Source organism: Lampetra fluviatilis, chromosome 30 (assembly GCF_964198595.1).
Source record: "Lampetra fluviatilis chromosome 30, kcLamFluv1.1, whole genome shotgun sequence".
Lineage (NCBI taxonomy): Eukaryota > Metazoa > Chordata > Hyperoartia > Petromyzontiformes > Petromyzontidae > Lampetra > Lampetra fluviatilis.
In genome coordinates, this window is record NC_136304.1 from 5,197,316 (window position 1) to 5,214,316 (window position 17,001).

Genomic DNA, 17,001 nt, shown 5'->3' on the forward strand with positions numbered 1-17,001 from the left:
TAGATTAATTTCTTTTTACGCGGAGAGACAGATATGTGAAGGAGGCATAATGTCTGGTTTTTATTTATTTGTTAATTATGAAGAGTTTGATTTAGATACTGAACAAACCTTCCCCTCCTGCAATTACAGCTATCACCACCTTTGAGGCCACAGCAAGGGTCCTTTTAGCAGCTGGATTAGAACAACTGCCACCATCAAGATAAGGGGCTGGGGAATTAGCCACCTTATCTCAGAGCGGGTCCTTAGCCGGCTCCAGACTACCTTTTGTTGGGCACTGTCAGTCAACTGAGCTGAAGTGATTGGCTTAGTGGCCATAATGTAAACTCCCTTTGTCCCTGCCGCAGCTGCTGCCTCCAGCAACAGAAGTTACCTCCTCTCTCCTAAGGTGGCCACTCACAGCTGCAGCCCAAACCAGGTGTGGGGAATCCATTGGCTCGTAGGCCTGGACAGGGCCCACAACTTCAGTTCAACTGCACCATGGTCACAGGAGGCCGACAACTTCGAAATGGCCTGGTGAAAACCCGAGTTTGATTCCCGACCATGGCTATCATCAGTGGCGATTCATACGCCACTGCAAGCATCTTGGCCGCTTTAATCAGGTGCAGCAGAGGGTTATTTTTAACCTGGAAACGAGACTTACGTCACTTCCATCACTACAAGGGGCCTCTTCCATTGGTAGAAGTGATGGAGACGTATTGTATAAACGCATGACCCACCGCTAAAGGTATTTGATAGTGCCATCGGCCCTGAATAAAGGAATTATATGCACGGCAATTAAATACCTAGGAACAGTATAAAAATCAACGGCGCGGTGTTGCATCCACCTGCACACTCAACGGCTACACCACTGCAGACAAAACAAAGGCCTTAGACTGTAGGAGGAGATAATGTTCGCGAGCACCTATGAAGGCCTGCACGGCACAAGAGGGGGTGGGTGGCCAGCCTTTGTCTCCCAAGTGATGATGTTTTTACACACCGCACCAGGTACTGATTTGAGTGCCGAGTCGACCTAGGGGAGGCCAAGGACCGGTTTTCATAATCGTCACTGGTGTTGACCGTGAGCGCGAATCGAATCCGAGGTCGCCGGGTTCGTAGCGCAGCGCACTGGCCGCTGCGCTACCACTCCCCACAACACTGCAGACACAAGCATGGGGTCACACACATGGGGTCACACACATGGGGTCACACACATGGGGTCACACACATGGGGTCACACACATGGGGTCACACACACATGGGGCTTTCCTCCTCCGCCACAAGTACGCGAGGAAAGAGGGGCCAGTGCTCGTCGCGCTACGCGCACCTGTAGTAAACGCGCAGCGTCTGGATCTCCTCCTCCAGCTTGTCACAGCGTGATAACGCGATGTCCCTCTCCTGCTGCGTGGCCACGAGCTGAGCCTGCGGGAGGGCGGGGAGAAGGGAGGTGAGAGGAGGGAAGGAGGGATATCAATACAAGGTGAAACAAACACTTGCGCACAACTCACAAATGCGTACGTACACACACACACGGTTGGCTACGTACGGTGCGAAAGTTCAACATACATACAAGCACTCACGTGTGCGCACGCACATGCACACAAGTGCACACACAAGTGCACACACACGCAAGCACAGGCATGCACGTACACGCACAGACACGCACGTACACACACGTACACACACGCACATACACACAAACACGCTTGCTCGTACGACTGTGCCCAGGACAGGGTCGCAGGTGGCTCTACAATCGTTGTTGTAGCGGCCGCTGTGAAGAAATATGGGGCCTTGTTGTCAGGCCACGGACGAGAACAACGATACAAAAAGAAAATCAAGAATTCCAGCAAAAAAACAAATAATAGAACAATTAAAAAAAGAATACAAGTGTCAAAGTAGACGTTATTACCTAATCCGTCGTCGAGAATCGAATCTAGGTTTTCCGCAATGGCAGTTTGCGCGAACCACTGAACCCACCGCTCTCAGCGTGCACGCGAGCGCAAGCATTCACACAGAGCTACGGGGTCACTGACACAGAACACAGCGGCCACGAGCACGCCCATTCAATTGATTGAGGAGGGCACTAAGGTTGTAGCAAAGGGCAGCCCACCAACACTCAACACTTTTAGAAAACAAAAAACAACAATAACAGAGGACCCTTGGTGATCTTGTTAAGTCGAGGAGCAGGTAAATGAAAACCCAAAGTGGCCATATCCACCGCCCCCCACCACATACAGACCCTCCGCCCCTCTTCTCCCTCCCCTCCGCCCCTCCCCCCCCACCCCGGCCATGCCAACAGTGCAAGCCTCCCTCCCAACCGCCCACGAACCCACCGGCACACACAACAAAGACAACAATTCCCCGAAAAGCCTTAACAGACTGTTGGGCCAAGTGTGGTTAGTGAGCAGCACCGATGAAGGCCGGCACGGCATACGAGAGGGTGGGTGGAAAGCACCACACCCGGCCGCCTTTGTCTCTCCAGTGGTGATGTTTACACACCGCACCAGGTACTCATTTTGAGGCTGAGTCGACCTAGGAGAGGCCCTCGACCGGTTCAGATATTCGTCACTGGTGTTGGCCGTGAGCGGGAATCGAACCCGGGTCGACGGATCCGTAGCACGGCACGCTGACCGATCCACGACCACTCCCCACACCCGTCTACCCACCCACCCAAAGAACAAACAAATTGCTCACCACATTCACCAATAGCACGAAACAAAAAAAACGCACGGTACACTGACGTTTTGGGAAATGGAGTAAGTTGTAGATGGGGGATCGGAACTTTACGCTGTGGGGCTCTGGGAAAACTGGAGGGGTGACAAATGAACAGCTTGATTGATAGAAATGTGTTTTTTTCATCGGTGGATATTTAAAATCAAACAAACCCTTCAATCAATCATCCATAATTTACCCACTGTCGAGTAGATTACATTTATTATCCAGAACACCCCAATGTAGTGCTCCGTGAGGATTTTAAACGGTATTTTTTTCTCACGCCGATGGCCCAGGGTGTAGAGAGAGGGCACTTACCAACATAACCTAATAAATCACGTGTGTTTGTGTCACAATCCTGACGACAGATGAGACCCTGAAGCTCAAAACCATGGCAGAATCGGGCAGGCTATAATGAATGCTGCTGGATCACATAAGTCTCAAAGTCCACACGGCCAACAGACCAAAAGGAATGATAGTTTTACGTAGACATACAAAACGGAGGGTAACTGAATTAAGTTATTAGTCGCAAGTCAACATCACCACGACTGCAGCGCAAAATTTCACTTAAAAAGCGCATGTAATTTTTATTTTGTCAATCAGCTGGGTATTTTTTTCTCTCCTCCCGTTGCTCTCTACTGGCTGAGCCGAGCCGGCGAGTGGGAGTGGGTGAGAGGGAGCAGACGAGAGATGGAGCGGGCGAGAAAGGGAGCGGGCGAGAGATGGAACGGGCTAGTCGGAGCGGGCAAGGGAGGGAGCGGGCGAGAGATGGAGCGGGCAAGAGAGGGAGCGGGCGAGAGAGGGAGCGGGCGAGAGAGGGAGCGGGCGAGAGAGGGAGCGGGTGAGAGATGGAACGGGCTAGTCGGAGTGGGCGAGAGAGGGAGCGGGCGAGAGGGAGCGGGCGAGAGATGGAGCGGGGGAGAGATGGAGCGGGCGAGGGGTGTCGACCTTTATGGCTCGGTCCGGGATGCCCTCGCAGGCGGAGTTGCGCTTGTTGTTGGCCAGCGACACGTTCTGTTCCTTCAACCTCCCCAGCTCCTCCTCCAGCTTTGCACACTGTGGAGGGCGGGAGGGGGGGGGTGACACGGCGGGGAATCAAATACATTTAAAATAAAATGCAGCCAGGGCCGCACTCAACTTGGCCAACGCCCCGACGCAGAAATAAACCTGGCCATAGTGGCACGCGCCTGTGACCTCAGCTGTGTTGGGGTAAGCCCTGGTCGACCCGCTCGTTGCTCCTCGTACAGTCACGATCGTAAGCATAATGTGGACATGCTGATCATTCGAAGCAATGTCATGATTGGTATTGTTAAACGTGGTGCTTACTTTCGACACACCGCGCAATGTTAAATCTGCAATGATAAATCTGCACCGCTCAGTAGCGTGGCTACTGAGCGTGCAGGTGGTGCAGATGCACCATGGCTTATGGTCCTGTACGAGGTTATGAGGCTTGAGGGGTGGCGGGGTAGAATTTGATTGTGGATGATGGCGAGGCTCATTTCATCCCTCGCACCAGGGCCGACGTCGGCCACGCTGCGTCACCGCGCACAACCGCGCCGAAACGCCGCACTCAACGCTCGCGGATTTTCGCACAAACATCTCAACACCTCGCCCAATTTCGCGCAGGGGCCGCAATGTTTCGAGGCGCAAATGCCCCGGCGATTCGCGCGGCGCGCGGGGGTAGGGGTGGGGGAGGGTGGGAGGGGTGGAGCGGCCGGGGCGCCAGGTGGGCGACCGCCGCAAATGGGACGGGTGCCCGGCACTTGGGTGCGACGTTTGCCGGGGGCTGTGAGCTTCGTCGCTCCGCACAGCTTACAGAAATTCACTTCCTCCTGTCAAAGTGCGACGGCCTTCGCCACCCACCCATCCTGCCCGCTCGCCCGTTCGTTCGTTCACAGAAACGGCCGCCGACTCGCGAGCTGGGCGAGCTTTCATGGAGCTGCCACGATAATTGCCTGGAACCCAAATAAAATCAGCCTCGTCCCTGTAAAGCAGGGGGTGGGGAATCTGCGACGCGCAGGGGGGGGGGGGGGGGGGGGAGTAGATACGACCCACAGCGTCCCTTCAGACGACCCGTGGCCACGTCATTTGCGGAGCTGCCGGCAAATGATGTTCAGCCGACGCTGCAAGTATCGTAGCCGCACTCATCAAGGTAGCAGAGGGCAACGTGGCAGAAGTGACCGAGATGCGTGTGTTAACGAGCGCTTGACACAAAAAAGTATTTTTCAGAGCCGTGGTCAACCCTGGGCAAGGCAGAGATTTCCCATCCCTGCTGTAAATCCTGTGATTTGGATCGGTGTTTTCTCTTAGGGTTTTAATAGTTAATCTCATTAAATCTTCAAATTAAATCCACACCTCTTGATTACAAAAACTGAAATCCTTTTCTTTTTTAAAGATTGTGCTACCCAAGGACTCTTAAGATTATGGGACCATTCTCTTTGTGATAAGAGGCTAGAATGGGGCAGGACCAATATCTAACCATGGGTCCCGATTTAACACAAGCTAAATACTAGCCATCGCAGAACATCATGGTGAGAAACCCTTACATATTACTTTGGCTCATCTTTGAGGGTTGATTTTTATTGAGACTTTTAAAAAAACACTACATACAATGGAAAGTATTCAAATCATATTTCACATTTTATGGTACACCGAATCTGAACAGTACAAATACCTGTATTTGTTCATACACTTGTAACCTACCCTTGACCCGAAATATATTTCTTGCATCATAAAAGGCATGCAAGGGACATGAGGTGCACACGACACTATTTGCGCTCAGTCCAAGTGGCCCCAGCTTCAGTCAGTGCCCAGTAATGATGATGACAAATCTGAGGTTTGAGTTATAAGGGGACAAGGGGGCAGGGCAGAGAGGGTGAGGAGCAGAGCAGGTCAAGGAAGGGGAGCGCTTGAAAGGAGACACCAATATTGTATGTACAGTACGTTGAACTTATTTCGCACCGTGCGTATCCAACCGTGTCTATCGGGGTAAGGAATGGCAAGGTATGGAAGCATCAGGGCAGGGCAGCCTTGGGGAGACCAGAGCAGGGAAGGACATGGGATTTTGGGTAAGAGAGAAGAGATCTGGGAAGGGCCGGGAAAATGAGGGCAGGATCAGAGAAAATCTGTGAGGGCATGGGAGATCAGGGAAGCCAGAGCAGAGAAGATTAGTGAAGGGCCAAGGAGATCGCAGACGGAGGCAGGAAAGGTCAGGGAACAACAGGGCAGTCAGACAGGAACAGTGAAGATTAGAGAAGGGCCGGCGAGAAGGAGGTGTCGTGCTGGGGAGAGGAGGGCAGCACTACGAGGTTAGAAAGAAGGGCAGGGGGAGAGAGGAGGGCAGGGGTAGGGGGGAGGGCAGGGCTGACCCGTGCGAGGGCGCCGTCCCTCTCCGCAAGCACGGCGCGCATCTCCTCAGCGGTTATTCGCCGTGAGCGCTCGCGTGCCCGGGCGATGCGCCGCACAATGATGGCGCCGTCCTGCTCGATGGCCGGACCCGAGTCGGCGCTGCCGATCCGCGCCAGCAGCTCTTCCAGCGCCTGCCAGGGGTCACCGGCGCACACGTCGTTAAGAGTCACGTCATAAATTTCGATTTAAAGCTTTCGTGACTGCAGGGATTCATCTTCTTGGTTCTTTCGGTAAAGTCACGTAGAATGGAAATAATAAATAATAAAAATAAAACATTATAAAATAATTCTCACGACGTTTCGGCCACAACGCAAGCAACCTGTTCTTCACCTGAGGACGGCTGCTTGCGTTGTGGCCGAAACGTCGTGAGAATTATTTTATTATGTTTTATTTTTATTATTTTATTATTTCCATTCTACGTGACTTTACCGAAAGAACCAAGAAGAGTCACGTCATAGTTGTCATCGTCGTCACCTTGTCATCTTTAGCATTGTCTGTTGTTCTCATCGTCATAAGCAACTTTGTCATTGCCGATGGCAGAATAAGACTATCAATATCTCCGACAGCACACCAACACGAGAGGTCCTCTTTCAGTGACATAAGTGACCAAGGACGTTAAAGTTTGAAACACAGTGTTGTTTCGAGGTCAAAAATATTTCCCTCTGGTAACCTGATTAGTGTTGCCAAGATGCTTGCAGCGACATAAACATATTGTGGTACGGGCCATTTCGCGCCGTGGAAGACCTCACGTGGCCAAGACCCCAAGTCGTGGGAAAGGTGTGGCTCACGGTGCCATAAATTTCCCACCGCCCGGTCTAGACACTCGGCGACTCTTTCCGAGTTAAATAAAGGGCGTTCCTATTATTATCATCATCATCGTCGTTATTAGTCATAGTGCGGCATTGCCCTATTACCCCAGGCGTGACCCCGAGCAAGTTTTTGCAGCACTGCGGGAATGTGCGTCGCCTCTGTTTACCCGCGCCCACCTACAGCGGCCAGCGGAGCGACGGAGGGGGCAATGGCGATAGAGTGCAGCGCGCCGTGCCCGCAGCACGTTGCACGGTCTGTGGCTTTTGTGTAACGTACCACATCCGAGTCCGTGAGCTCCTGGGGTTCAGACCTAGAGCAGACGCACGCAAAGGACACACGGTTTGCGGGCACGTTTATTTATTTATTTAGAATATCCCCCCCCAAAAAAGCGCCGATTTGACAAAAGAGCGGCTCCTCAAATAAAAACGTGTTTATGAGAGGGCAGCTGCAGTCAATCGCAGCCCCCGCCCTGCCACCCACCTCCCAGGGCGCATGTTCACATTGACAATCTATTAGGGATGTGACTACTAAGGGGGGGGGGGGGGGGCGGTGGGATGCGGTGGTGTAACGACGCATAGATTGATCAACTAATATCGATTGTCCAGTTCACGATACTGGCATCAGGTCTCGTAGTGTACGAATCGATGCTCTCATGTTTGTAAGTGCTGCACCTAATGGGTCTGGGGTGACTCGCTCCAGTCGATAGAGGCCGCTTACATTCACCACAATGTTAATTTAGTTTCAAACGTTCAATAAAATCACGACCCTGTATTGCGACAATTCAATGAAATGTAAAGATGGATTTCTTTGTCTGATGATTTAGCAACCGAATGCACAAATGGAATTTCACCACTGGAAAAAAATACATAGAAAAGGGTAACAAACTTCCACCTTCTATTCTTGGAAACGGAGTTTGGAGGAAGAGGTGAGGGGTTTTGGGGGTGGACATTTTGCGGGAGGTGAAGCGATGATGGAGTGGTTTGTGCACTGCGCTACGAACCCGGCGATCCGAGTTCGATTCCCGCCCGAAGCTAACATCGGTGGCGAGTAATATCGGAACCACCTTCCACCTTCACAAACCCACGACAGACCAGCATGGTCAAGTATGATCTATCCACCCCCATCACCGACACGGTCTGGGGGAGGCCTTTGTCCATCAGTGGAGTGACGAAAGGATAGAGATTAGGGGGTGGAACATGGCGATTCGATGAAATGTCAAGATTCACAGTGACAAGTCGACAATCAATGATCCCAGTAACTTGCTTGTGAATGCAGTGACCAGTAGGGCTGTATCAATGATGACACTGATGAGCGTGGAGGTAGTGGGAGAGGAGACGGTCATGGGGGGGCAAGTGGGGGGGGTCACAGTGGCAAGATGTCAACTACCACGCCAGGTATACAGGAGGTCGTGGGTTCCATCCTGACCCTGATGATGCCTGTATATTTGAAGTTTGGATGTTCTCCCCATGGTCGTGGGGATTTTTCTCAAGATCCTTTGGTTTTCTACTCCTCGTTTAGAGAGTATTTGACTGCTATAAATTTCCACTTGATCAGCCACTTTGCGGAGCTATCATTTGTGGCCAGGTCGCTTCTGAAAAGGAGCTATATAAGCTCCGTGGGCCTTACCTGGTAAAATAAAAAATAGTTTACAGTTTAGTTTAAGTTCTCCACGGACGGAGGACCCACGAACTCTTCCGTGAGGGCGACTCGCCCAACAACGCAGCAGCGGATAGAGAAAAACAGAGAGGTGGTGGGGGGGGGGGGAAACACAAACGCGCAGGAATGCGGGGTCTGAGCGCTCGGCAAACACTCCACACGGCAAGGTGTGTTTGCTCAACGAGGGCAGCAGCGGGCGGCAGGGCTGTGCTGCGGCAAGCCCCGAATTTGCCCCCTCCCAACCCCCCCTCGCACCCCCAACCTCCACAATACCCCCCCCAGCCCCCCCCAACCCCCCACCTTGTGCGGGGAGAAACCACAAAAAAAACGCGGCCAGACACCACCGACGCTGCGGAATGCAGCGTCGAGAGCGGCAACCCCTGGCAAACAATGGGGGCCCGGCCACTTTTTTTTTACGGCGTTGGGTGGTGGTGGCCCCACCGTCGCCGCCGCCGCCACCACCGCGTGCTTCACCGGTGCCCACGAAGAGGCCACGCAGAGAATGAGGGAAGGATGAGGAGGGAGAAGGGGGGGGGGTTACGAGGAGGCGGTGAGATGCGGGGCAAAGCGAGGGTCACTCACAACTTCTAGATTTGAAGCTTTCGTGACTGCAAGGATTCATATTCTTAGGTTTTTTTCGGTAAAGTCACGTAGGTAAAAAATTGAAATTAAAATTAATAAAAGTCAAATAAAAATAAAAAATACACGACGTTTCGGAGGCAAGACGGAAGCTTGTGTTGCCTCCGAAACGTCGTGATTTTTTATTTTTATTTTACTTTTATTAATTTTAATTTTAATTTTTTTACCTACATGACTTTACCGAAAAAACCTAAGAATATGTCACTCACAACGCTCGCCCGTCCAACGCCACCGGCCCCAATGCATCGCTTTGCGAACCTTAAATCGCTCCGTGTTAGTTTGTTTAACTATATATTTATCCCAACAAGGAGCTCGCGCAAAGGTGGGAAACAACCTGACGACCACGGAGGATGGGGCAGGAGAGGGAGGTCAACTAGGGGGGGGTGGGGGGGGGCCCTCTCCGTGTCCTCGGGACAAAGGTTGCCGAACGTCGAGGGCTGCAAAAAAAAAGTTATTTCGAACAGCTCGGCGTTCCCCCCCCTCCCACCCCGACTCCACCCATAGTGCCCCCCCCTATAAAACAGATGACCTCTACTCTTATTAGGCAGACCGGCCAGTTGGACAAACACTGTTAAAACCTACAAAAGGTCTGCGGGTCACAGTGAAGTAAAATAGAAAGGAAAAGTTCACCAAAAATAGCGACTGAAAGCGGGAAAATCGCCGACCTTTTCTAACGGTTTGGCAAAAATTCACTCCATCAGATCGCAGAAGCTAAGCAAGTTTGAGCCTGGATAGTACTTGGATTGGTGACTGCCTGGGAATACCAGTTACCGTACGTAGGCTTGGGCTTGCAAGGTGACCCAGATGGCAGGACAGCAATAGATTTTTGAATCCATCTGTGCGGAGCTTTGAGAATGTACCACCCCCTCTCCCCACTCTCCCCTTGTGTGCAAGGATTTTCTCGAGGTTCTCCGGTTTTTCTCCACATACTCATTAATTTACTTGGTCAAACATTCCAATGCAGACCCCCTCTTCAACAAAGAGCGTTGAGACGCCATGAGGCTTTTGTTGGTAAATAAATAAATGGTATCTGACAACTATTTTTACCCGTGAAAGCTTGGGGGGGGGAGGGGGGGGGTCAGTGGGGTGGGGGCTGGTTTTCACCTAAAGTGTCTCTCTGGGGAAATGCAATAGTGTGGGCGAGTGTTGGGTCGAGTTGAAATATGAGGTTGAGTGGATGTGAGGTTGAGTGGATGTGAGGTTGAGTGGATGCGAGGTTGAGTGGATGCGAGGATGAGTGAGTGTGGTGTTGAGTGGATGTGAGGTTGAGGGAGTGTGGGGTTGAGTGAGTGTGGTGTTGAGTGGATGTGAGGTTGGGCGAGTGTGAGGTTGGGCGAGTGTGAGGTTGGGCGAGCGTGAGGTTGGGCAGGTGACGGTGCAATTGAGCTTACAGATGAGCGGCCAGGTGAGCACGAGTGTGAGAGGGCGAACGCGAGATTCAGTGAGCGAGGGAGCGTTACCGGAGGCGCTCCTCTTCCATCTGCCGTGCACGGAGGAGTGCATCGTCGCGCTCTTGCTGAGCCAAGCGCATTCGTGCCAACACCGCGGCGTCTCGCTCCCTCTGTGCCGCGTACACCTCCTGCACCAGCGCTGCCCATTAAAAAGACAAAGATCCCCCGTATAGCCTTGACAGACTGTTGGGGAAAGTGCTGTTAGTGAACACCTATGAAGGCCAGTACAGCACACGAGGGGGTGGGTGGCCAGCACCACGCCCGACCGCCTTTGCCTCCGTTGTGGCGATGTCTTACACACCGCACCAGGTACTTATTTGAGGTCGAGTCAACCTAGGGGAGGCCCAGGACCGGTTCAGATAATCGTCACTGGGTGTTGGCCGTGAGCGGGAATCGAACCCGGGTCGCCGGGTTCGTAGCGCAGCGCGCTAACCGCTACACTACCGTGTACAACACACAGACACGCACACCACACGGACACGCACCACACAGAAACACACACCACACGGACACACACAAAGCCCCCACCCCCTCCCCGTCCTCCCCCCCACCCACCGGCCGCCCTCTCGGCGACGCGCGCCTCCTCGGCCTCCTCGCGCAGCTCCGCGTCCACGGCCACCGTCTGCAGCTCCCGCTCGGCGCGACCCAAACGCTCTTGGAGCTGCGATGACACGGGGTGGGGTGGGGTGGAGGGGGTGCGAGACACGGAGGGAGGTGGGACGACACGTCTCACTCCCCCGGTTCCACGAGCCCTTGCTCGGACCCGGTCTATGATGGCCCAGGAAAGGGTCCTAATTCAGCCCTGCCCCGCGAAGACGGTGGGGTAGCCCCTAGAGCTCAAAGCGGAGGAGGATCGAGGAGGAGGAGGAGGAGGGGGAGGAGTGAGAGGATGGGAAGAAGGGTGATGAAGAGGGATGATAAGGGTGGGCATAAGTGTGAGCAAGGATGAGGAAGAGGCTGATGGGGAAGATGCAAAGGATGAGTGATGAAGAAGATGAGGAGAAATGAAGATGGATGATGAAGCAAGATGATGAGAATGACGACGATGATGATGAGGAACAGGAGGAGGTTCAGGATGAGCAAGTGAAAGATAAGGCTGACGATGATGATGAAAATCATGATTAGGTGGAGAAATGATGAGGACGATGCAGATGACGATGATGACGAGGAGGAGGAGAAGGGGGCGGGGCACCTGCTTGTTGAGTTCCCACGCGGCCTCCAGCTCGGCCAGCAGGAGCGGGACGTGCTTATGGTGTCCTCCCGGCTCGGCCAGGGGACCAGCGTGGCTCCCGCTGCTGCCCACAGGAGACGAGGTGACCGTCACTTACGTCGAACGCTCGTTTGTTTGTTTTTAGATTTTTTTTTTAAAACCCCCCCCCACCCCCCCCCGATCAGCGCGTTGGCGCTCAACATTTATTGACATGTTCATTTCAAAATGGCGAAGTCACGGCGTGTATCAAAGCTGTTTCACACGAAAATTTAATCAGAATTGAAAGATCGCGGAAGTATAAATGTGTCGTAGCCCTCCACCACTCGACATAGCCAGTAAGATTTGGTCACGTAAACTAAACGCGTCAATTAGTTACTACTAACCCCAAAAACCTTTATTATGAATAATGTTGGTCGCGAAGGCCTACTACGCGTTACAGAGAATTGAAAGCTTGGCCATCGTGAATTCAAACTCGGGCAGAGCAAGGTTAAAGAGGTGGGGGGGGTTTTGAGCGCAGATTTAAATCTCTCTACTTACTGATACTCCTTCCCTCTCTCTCTTTCTCCCCCCATCTCTCTCATCCGACAAAGTGGAAGGGGAGGAGGTTCCACAGGGTAGGGGGCCACAGATGTAAAAGTGCAAGCGGCCGAGGTCCTCAAACGGACCCTGGGAACCATCGCGCATCTTGAAATTGTCTTCATTCTCACCTGAAGCACACCATTCTCCGCTTTCGCCTCTCTGCCCTGTAGAATGATCACCCCTCAATTCCACTCCGCAGGCAAAAAAATATCTCAACATTTCTTCAAAAACGGCCGCCCTCCCTCCCCCGCCCATTCGTATGCCGTCGACAGACGCAGTCGCATTAAAAAGCAAACAGATGTGCAGACCCTGTATCGAGAATGAAAACTAATTTCTTTAGAAATACTTGTTGTGTTTAGTTTGCTGTCCTTCCCCCGCACCTCCGATTAGCACGGTTGGTTACGTGCAGTGCGAAAAAAGTTCAATATACCCTAAGAGCACGCCCTTACAGTGACCAAACAAATAAAAAACAGCACCCAGAAACCACGAATTCGCATTGCCAATCCCAGAATCCCCAAACTCGCAGTCAGCACCTGAAGATGGACGATCGCGCGGCGGTGACGGCAGACATGGCGGACGCCGCGTCGCCCACCGGCACTCCCGCGGAGGGCAGGCTGCGCGGATTCCGCAGGGAAAGTTTGCCTGGCGCAGCAGGACCGACGGTCACCACCGAGCCCGCCTGCCCGTTGTGGCGCGACGGGAAACCGTTGCAGCGGCTCTTTCCGCCGGACGGGGCCTCGGGGTCGTCGCGGGCACTCGGCGAAGCCGCCGAAGGAGTCGTCGCCGTGCTGGCAGGCGGCCGGGGAATCGAGTCCGGGGTGGTGGGAGACCGTTTCGCCTGCGAACGGAGAGCAATTTTGCGAACAAAAGTAGCGGGTAACTTATTCGTGAATGAAGTGCTTTTGTGTTTTTAGTCAACGACGAAGATGACGAAGATCGTCAAGCGTGACGAGGACCGCGACCCACTTGCCCACCAGAGATGGAAGCACGACTTCGAAATTAATGAGTCCGGACAAAAACGCTGACCGAGATAATTTAGTCACGTTATTGGAGACGGCAGTGCACAGGGAAAAACCGAACGTGGCAATGGTGAAATGGAAACATTTCCCGGGTTCACCGATTGACCGACCTGATAACATTGAGGGGGGGGGGGGGAAATTGCACACCCCTCACACCAACATTGAACACATGTACAACCGCTGTAGGCGACTGCGCTGTGAGAATGCCAAGGTGAAACCGATGAACAGAATAACAAAAGTATGCGGACCTGCAGAGAGGTTCTTGGGAGCGGCCGCGGAGGGACGGATGACGGCGCCGGTGAGAGTAGCCGGGATTCGTTGGTGCCGGAACTCGGTGAAGAAATACTGCGGTCTTCCTCCTCCTCCACATCCTCATTTTCCTCGTCCTCCTCCTCCTCCACCAAAGATGAAGAACCAGAGTTGGGCCGTTTTTCCAGTGGGTCCGATGCTCCACCACCTGGCGTTTGTGAAGGAGACCAAAGACAGTTCTGCTCCATGTATCATGTACAGCCCTCTCTGTCAAACCACAGGCTGTTTGGGTGGGAATTGTCAGCGAGCCCCTAAATTACATAACACACACCCGGACAGCCCTTTAGCGAACCCACTGCTAGATGTGGCCTCCCATCATGCCGTGCAGGGTCAAGGGGGTTTTTTGACCATACTTCACCATGCTGGTCAGTGAGGGCTATCGAAGGAACGGCCCAACACTAGCTAAACTTTCGAGGTCCGATAAGAAGATGTGATCTTTGGCACCGAAATGTTATCGAATCGATATTGCTACGACGAGGGATTTGTGGTCAGCAGGGAGTGGTGCGGGGTGGGATGCCGATCGCATGACAGACCACAGAGCCTGCCTAGTGCGAGATCCATTGCCATTGTTAAGACAAGGGAGAATATATGTTCCAACAGATTCCTGATATTAGCATTGTTTTCATTATTGTTAGAATTGGGCTTCATCCAGAAGTGGTTTAACAAAGCGCTGCAAATTACTAATTACACGACTGTTTGATATTGCTGGGGGTGGTGCAGTGCTTAATGCGCTGCACTGTTAACCCGGAAATCAGAGTTCAAATCCCAAACACGGCTTAACATTGGTATCAGAAGCAGTCCTGGGTACCTCCCCTCCCTCTGTGTCAACGCTCGCCGACCGGCATGATAAAGTATGGTCAAACAACCCACATGGCCTACACAGTATGATTATGGAGACCTTCATCCACCAACGCTATAAAAACGAACAACACAGTATTATCTTATTTTAGCGAACCGCGCTTAAAACAATGCCCTGTTTATTGGTCACTCCTGGTAGTTTTACAGCACAGTGCTGTGCTGCAGCGGGTAATCCGACGGACGCCAGCACCAACTTCGGTGATGAAGCGGCATAAGGCTGAAAATGACCAATTATTATTATATACTTTTAAATGCTGGGGGGGGGGGGGGGTTATTGGCAACTCGCTTAATAATTCAAACACCACTTCACCACCACCGAGCGATGACAGTAGAACCGACAACATTTTCCCCGGGCCCCGAGATGGGAGGGAGGTAAACAGCTCGCGGTAATTCGCCAAGGCTGCGCGTGCGTTTGCACCGCGCTGGTTTATAACCTGTTTGCACAGTCTGTGTAAACCCGCTGTGTGTGTGTGGCATCTCCGCTGCGGGAGGCCCTCCGGCGGCCAGCCGGCCAGCGCTTCGCCCGTCAAGCGCTTTGCCCCGTCCGTCAAGCAAACGAGAACGTCCGCGTCGCGGCTTAGCGAGCGTTCTCAAGAGGCACGTGGTCTGGCGGAAGGGCGAGGAGAGGTGGTGGTGATAGGTCCGGAATGAGAGCTTGCGGTCCACAGTTTACAAACAAGTGTTTTCTCTTTTTCCTCAACGTTATTCCGACTGTGCGATCACTGCGCATCACGAGACTAAACATTCATTTGGAAATCTCACAGAGCAGCGCAAGGTTGAGTGTTAAAGAGGATGGCCTGTGGAAGTGAGCGTCAAAGCGATCAATCCGAGGTCCCTTCAAGGGACACCTGGACAATAAAAAAAAAAATATTTTTTTAATTCCCAGAGCTAGAATTTAGTCCAGGATCAACATTTTTCACGAAACGTTCTTATCGTGCAGTCATTGGTGGCTGGGCTGAGATCAGCAACTCGCAACTCGTTCCACCGATTGCATCACAGGCAAGTGGTTGGACGCAGAGGATGTTGGCCGTGCCAGCTCGGCGCTCTGACCTCCGAGCCACCCCGACTGCAGATCCACGCTAGAGCGCTTTGCACTGCCCGTGAAACACGAATGCCGGTGCCTCGCAGTGAGGGGCACAATCCATGTTTTTGGTCAGAAACGAACCGCCTCAATAAGTGAGGGGTGCAACCATTCTGATTATTGACCCAAATGAGTCGTCGATTACTACACAGTTTGGGATAGTACTAATTGCAGAGCAGATCATAATTCTGGAGGAAATGGGTAAAACTATAATCATCATCAGCTTTGCCGCCAAGACCTGTAATGCCACCACCACCACCACCTCAACAAGACCAAGACTTGTGATCGGAAAGGCCGACGACGATGACTTTTCACCACAAACGAGCAACACATCGCAGAAACGGAGGTGTGAATAGCCGCCGTTGCTTTTAAAAATCTAAATTGCTGTGAACGCAACGACAATAATCACTAACGGGTGATCGCTCTCGTGTTTGAATCGAAACGTCGCAAGTTCGTTTTACTTCACACGGTGCGTGTATTTAAAAAAAAAAATGGGTTTTGTTCGTAGCTCTCCAAAAAAAAATGCATTGTCAAAAACAAAACTGATGACATGTGGACTTTTCCACACGGGGGAGGTTGCCAAATCGGCTTGACGAATAAAAATGTTCGCGCCAGCATGGGCGAGCCACATCACAAAAGGGCACCGACGAAGCCCTTATCAGGAAACATTTTCTGGGGGCTGGCTTTGATGTGCGAGCGGCACAATGGTACCCGTCTGGTCGCTGGCTCTGACAGAAAACCGAGCGACGGTCAAAGTCCGCCATGGCACGGCGACCGACCGACCGGCCGCCCGGCCGTCCAACCGGCCTGGCCACATCCATCATCGTCGTCACACCAAAGAGTGCAACGCCGCTTTCAATCAACGTCCTCCGCTACAACACCGAGAAACGCGGTGACATCGGAATTCCTGCTCCCCGCATTCGCTCGCATCATTTTTTCCCCCTCCTGTATCAATCCCCCCCCCACCCCACACTCTCTCTCTGCGTCTCACTCTCTCTCGCACGCTCGTTCACTCACTAGAACCTCTACCCGTCCGCTCTCTCCGCTTTTTTGTTTCTCGTCTTGAGCAAACAGGGAGCGTGCCCCCCCCCCACCCCACCACTGCCCCCACCCTTCCAGGGCCTGTCGCCAGGAGCTCCCATTGCCGCGGTCCCCTGCCCAGGATACCGGCATTTTCGTCAGACGCAAGACAAACGCTGGGACGGCGTTCTTAGAGAATCGTGCTCCATAGCTGCGGGCCGGCCCCCGCCCGGCGCTGTTTACTTTCCCACTCGTGCTCGGCCTTCCCCGCAT

At 52.8% G+C, this 17,001-nt stretch overlaps 1 protein-coding gene across 1 annotated transcript in view; it reads right to left on the reverse strand.

Annotated features, from left to right (window-relative positions):
- Nucleotides 1–17,001, reverse strand: part of MIPOL1 (mirror-image polydactyly 1) — a 46,877-nt gene that overhangs the window by 4,774 nt on the left and 25,102 nt on the right. The window contains exons 5-13 of the mRNA XM_078870393.1: nucleotides 13,709–13,917; nucleotides 12,975–13,279; nucleotides 11,845–11,944; nucleotides 11,208–11,313; nucleotides 10,662–10,791; nucleotides 7,183–7,216; nucleotides 6,057–6,227; nucleotides 3,637–3,744; nucleotides 1,304–1,398 (exon numbers count right to left, since the gene is read on the reverse strand). Coding sequence (XP_078726519.1) covers nucleotides 1,304–1,398; nucleotides 3,637–3,744; nucleotides 6,057–6,227; nucleotides 7,183–7,216; nucleotides 10,662–10,791; nucleotides 11,208–11,313; nucleotides 11,845–11,944; nucleotides 12,975–13,279; nucleotides 13,709–13,917 — 1,258 coding nt within the window. The remainder of the gene's footprint in view (nucleotides 1–1,303; nucleotides 1,399–3,636; nucleotides 3,745–6,056; nucleotides 6,228–7,182; nucleotides 7,217–10,661; nucleotides 10,792–11,207; nucleotides 11,314–11,844; nucleotides 11,945–12,974; nucleotides 13,280–13,708; nucleotides 13,918–17,001) is intronic.